The sequence below is a fragment of the Parasteatoda tepidariorum genome, chromosome 9, assembly GCF_043381705.1.
Source record: "Parasteatoda tepidariorum isolate YZ-2023 chromosome 9, CAS_Ptep_4.0, whole genome shotgun sequence".
NCBI lineage: Eukaryota > Metazoa > Arthropoda > Arachnida > Araneae > Theridiidae > Parasteatoda > Parasteatoda tepidariorum.
In genome coordinates, this window is record NC_092212.1 from 53,822,286 (window position 1) to 53,827,523 (window position 5,238).

General features: G+C 31.6%; 1 protein-coding gene across 1 annotated transcript in view; it reads left to right on the forward strand.

The window, feature by feature from the left end:
* The window catches only part of LOC107455690 (uncharacterized), a gene marked incomplete in the record, with an annotated part of 93,926 nt that overhangs the window by 57,013 nt on the left and 31,675 nt on the right, over nucleotides 1-5,238 (forward strand). Inside the window, 3 exon segments of the mRNA XM_071185941.1 lie at nucleotides 906-1,121; nucleotides 3,407-3,686; nucleotides 4,883-5,072. Of these exon segments, the coding sequence (XP_071042042.1) occupies nucleotides 906-1,121; nucleotides 3,407-3,686; nucleotides 4,883-5,072 (686 nt within the window).

Below are 5,238 nucleotides of genomic sequence, written 5' to 3' on the forward strand. Positions count from 1 at the left end.
TATTATATTATATTATATAATATAATATAATATATATATGGCTCAGAAACATGTGTATACATATTCAAACCAGAAACGAAGTTATCGGTCTTACGTTTTTGGTATACCTAATCTATACATTCAAGGATAAATATCTTTCCAGTTTTTAATTAAAGTAATTTTGCAACTTATAAAAAAAGGCGTGTACTCTCGTAGTCCGAACTTTTTGGTAGACCCAGTTTTTTTAGAGTCTTCGTCAAAATAAAAGGCAAATTATTAAAGCTAGGAAGAAAAATTTACTCGCTGTATAAATCAGTACTGAGTTAAACGGAGGTGAAAGTGTCAAAGCCTACGTGACTACCGGGGAAATGTTGTAGCTGATTCTAGCAATTACCCATTACTTATTCTCGGTTTTCTCCGACAATCAGTTTCTATATTTTAAGTCCTGCCTTCCTCCGTAGTGGTTCGTTCGATTTCGATATCGTTTTATTTTTATTCGCTTATATATTAGCAATCCCTAATGTGTATATTTTTTTAAAATTCTTTTTTAACACTGATTATAAAAATATATTTAGTTTGATCATTGTAGAACCGTGTTTAATATAGCCTAGGTTTTTTATTTATGTCTTAGATCATAATTTTATACTTGTGCTGACATTCGCTATGTGTCAGATGAAGCAATGCCTGAGGTGTCACCGTCACCAATCTGTACGTTATGACGGTAGTAGATAAAGTTTGTAAATAAAGGTTTACAACGGAATAAAAAAACTTCGGTAGATATTGCAAGTAGTTTTCAGATATGGAACTGGAATAGTTTTAATCATGAGCCAATATATAAATCATTTTAATCTAATAAACCGATACACAAATTAAATTAAATATTTTTTTCGTCTTTTTAATCGTTAAATCAAATATTTTTACCCTAGTTAAACAGCCTGGAAACTGAAAATGAAAAACTAGTGACAGAAAACAAGCGTATGACTCTGAGATTGACAAAGAAGCCACCACCAACGTCTGCGGATATATTGCAAATGGACAATATGGAGTTGAAGCAAAAGTTAGAAGATCAGCAAAGAAAGCTGGAAGCGATGAAAGAAGAACTACAGAAAACAACAGCAGAGAATCCAGTCGCCATTATTCAAGTACATTTTAAGCGATTTTCATATTATAGGTTTATTTGTAATGGTAAACAACTTAATTGTCAACTTCTACGGTTCTCAAAATATTTTTTTACAATGGTTGAACAGTGCCATTTTTTTTGAAGATTGTAAACTGTTAAAAAATAAGTGTGAATGCATACGTTTTTCTACCACATTAAATATAAAAATGAAATCTTTAGAAAAATATGTTAATTTTTAACTTATCAGGAAACTTGATAAACTTAAAAAACAATTAATAAGAATTCAATCCTTACACAATTTTTTAAATATCATAAGATATGAATTATAATTGCAGGCATGCCAACTTTTTACACTTCTAAGAAAAATTTCTTCCAGTGGTAGCTAAGTTTATGCTTCAATGTAACATTCTTTCTTTTAAAAATTTTATTTAAAGTTATTTTTCACACCACTGTTTGTAAATGATTATAAATAAATAGTCACTTTATTCAAACTCTATTGTGATAAGGCCTTTATAATGCTGACAAAATTACCAAAAATTCTGTAACCTTTAATTTTTAATTGTTTACCACTCAATAAAATATTCTACAAAAAACGTAGTAATTGGTAGTATTGTAATTGTGATGTTTTATTATTAGTAGTTAAATATAACCATTAAAATTTATCTGGGGGCCTATGTGATACATTAATATATTGAGTTTATTTTATTTTAAATCAAAATTGAAGTTGTAGTAAATATATTATAAATGTTTAAAACGCTATTCAAGTTTTTGAAGTACAGACTTTATTAACTAGTTCTTGACTAGTGCTGAAAGTGGCATCAAATTGGATTCGTTTTTCGTTCTTGTGGGTGAAATTTGTTCGTAATTTATGAGTGTTAAATTTTGATCAAGGGTACTTAAAAGCCCCAAAAGATATATTTTTCATTCAATTAAATTAAATTTTCGTTACCACATCTCTGACTACATTCTGTCTCATGTTTAAATTGTGTAAAATTTTTCAAATTTTTTTAAATGTTGTTACTTGTTATTGTTTCCCAATAAGGCTTTCAGATTAAAAATATAATAAAAAAAATATCGGTGCATTATTATATATTGTGCATGGAAATGTTACGCATTTATCGAAATGATTTATTTCAAATAATCAATTAACTATCACTTTATTTAAATGATTTTATGTAGTTTACAATCAGGTACTTGCACTTCAAGAAGAAGATGATCATAGATACCCACACATGTGACCTATCACGTCAGCGTAAGTTTATCGTTAAACAATAAAAATGTGGCTTAAATGATAAGTGAACACGGGTAATACCTTCAGAAGTTTCGGAAAGGCAAAAGCGCTATAAGGTTATAAAAAGAAGGTATAGCAGACTATATAACTAATTTCCAGTTCACAAGGCAACATGTAAAGTGAATGCAAAATCGAGCTAAAAAGGATGCGCCTAGAAAAGAACAACGTGAGTTCATACAATTTTTAGTGCTAAAATGAGATTGTACAACTTCTTTATACACGTCAGGCAATGTGCTGCATAGATATCACAAGGGGTAGCTTTTTGTTTAGCTCCAACTACTTCATCAACAGCAGCAATGTTCTCATGGGAGATCATGGCGTTTGCCCGCTCTGAGTCTTGACATATCCAACAATGATGTGATCCGCAGTGGATTGATCGTTAGGACACGGTTCCAGGTAAAACACTGAAATCATTTCAGTGTTTTACCTGATGTAACGACTGTAGAATTCTACAGTAGAATCGAGCATTCTACTGTAGAATGGTGTAACGACTCGTTACACCATTCTACAGTAGAGTGCTCGATTTCACGCTTAGGTTGTCGGGCTACCAAAGTAGGGTGAGCCATCCCCTTTGCAGAGGATCAAAATTGCGATGGCATGCCTTCGCAATAATCCTAGTATTCCGAGACCGTCGCCAATCTCACATTGAGAAGCTCTATTGAGACGTAAATGACGCACTACTACTACTACGAATATTGATGTACGCCACTAATGAACATTTTTACGCAATTTATTGTCAGCCGATTGTGTTAGGTAGGCTTCACCATAAAATGCGAATATTTGATGACCTTTTAACACTAACATTCTTGGTACTTGTTCTGTTCCGAATACATCCCTCTAATCACGATTTTACATTCACTTTAAATGCTCCCATTTGAATTGGTCCATAGTTATACACAATCTGTGTTTCAATTCTGTAAGTTTAAATTATAATCTTTAAGTTACTACATTTCTGATGCTGTTCATTTGGACAAGAATTATATTTGTGTTTTTATATATAAAATCACTCTTTCTAGGATTACAAGCCCAGAAAAGAGAGTTTGACATCTCTTTTGTCAGAGAACGAAAATGATCTAATCGCCTCACTAAAAAGGCGCCTCAAGGCGAAGGATGAGGATTACCAATCGCTTCAATCAAGAGCCATGCAACTGGAGATTGAAAATAGTCGCCTTAACCGCGAATACAAGAAATTGAAGGAAAGTATCGGCTCTAAGAAGAAACCGATGAAAGCCATCAGGGATTCGGCCACCAGGGTCGAGCTCCGAGAACTTGTGAGCGAGCTTCAAGATGAAATTAGTAAATATTCGAATAACCTTCTCTGGCTTATACTCTCAACGTGAGGTGATTTTTCGTTGTAATTATGGAAGTTAAAGCATCTAGCAACCAAATTAAATTTTTTTGTAATTAATAGTTACTTTTAATAAGGAATAATTGATATTAAAATATAATAAGTAAAAGTAATTCATCGGGAGCGTTGAAAAGTTTGAGAAAAACCGAAGTGGCAGAAAAGTTTGTTTATTATCCAAGCTGGAATGCATAACACTGGAAACAAATTTTTTGTTGCACTTCTACGAGTACTTGATCTTACCTAATTCGGTGTAGGGATTTCAAATCTGAAACTAGTTTTGTTTTCGATGTACAGATTTTTTTCAAAAGTATATTTTCTTTTATAATATACTTTCTTTAGTATATTTGCTTTTCTTTTTGTTTGAATATACAGGTTTAAAAATATTGTATAGCTTTATACACTTGTTCTTTCCTTTAAAATAATACTTAAGAAAAAAACATATGATCGTAACGTATCACCTTGTAAAACAAAATGTATTATCGTCTTCCTACTACTCCCTACGTAACAAAAAGGTGGGGATACTTAGTATTCACTCCAGAGAATTTCAAAAATTCCTGATTAGGAATTTATTACTGAATTACGTAAAAACTATAGCTTGTAGAGAGCAACTGAGATAGCAATATTGAAATCAGCAATCTAAGATCTGATCAAAATTCTCATGCAACAGGAAAACAAATCAAATTGTTCCCCTTTTTAATAGTATCAATGTATTTTTTTCAACATTTGATATTATTTTAATTGCAATTTCTTTTTATTGGTTTAAGGTAAACCAGCAAATTTAAGTTACAAAAGATCTTATTATGATATGAACGTCAACGTCATCAGGAAATAAAATCTGGGTTATTTTCTATTGCTATTGGAGACCCATTGATCGAGTTCACGCTTTTGTTCAACATATGCATAAAATTCATTTATATATTTCTCAATATTTTGTAACTATGTGCCTGAAATATCTGAGCACAAATTTTGAATTGATGAAAAAAAACAATAGAATATTAACTTATTAAAAATATTTAAGGCAATACCTCGTTGGATATTTGAGTATTAGTGTTCTTTATGTGTATCTTCATTTGTTGAAAATTTGATACTGTAATGTTATTATTATTGATGAAGCATGGTAGAACAATTTGTGCTCATCTCGCAGGTGAATTGCATGTCACTCTGAGAAGCCGAGAAGTAGTCCAAGAAAGTCTTGAAGAAGAACTGGACAAAGTACGCAAGGAATTGAAGGACTCCCTGAGAGAGGCGAAGCAAAAGGAAGAAAGACTGCAATTGACAGCTGACAAAACCAAGCTTGAGAATGATGCTTTGAAAAAAGAGTTAGACTCCCAAAAGTAAAACATTAAGCCTATTGTAGATAATACATTTATTAGATGTTCTTGTCGTGAAAACATAGTGATACGCCAATGTTCTTCTTCTTCTGATACAATTGTGAAAAAAAATTATATATATATATATATATATAAGCGTTTCAGAACTTCTAAGAGGAGTAGGGGGCAT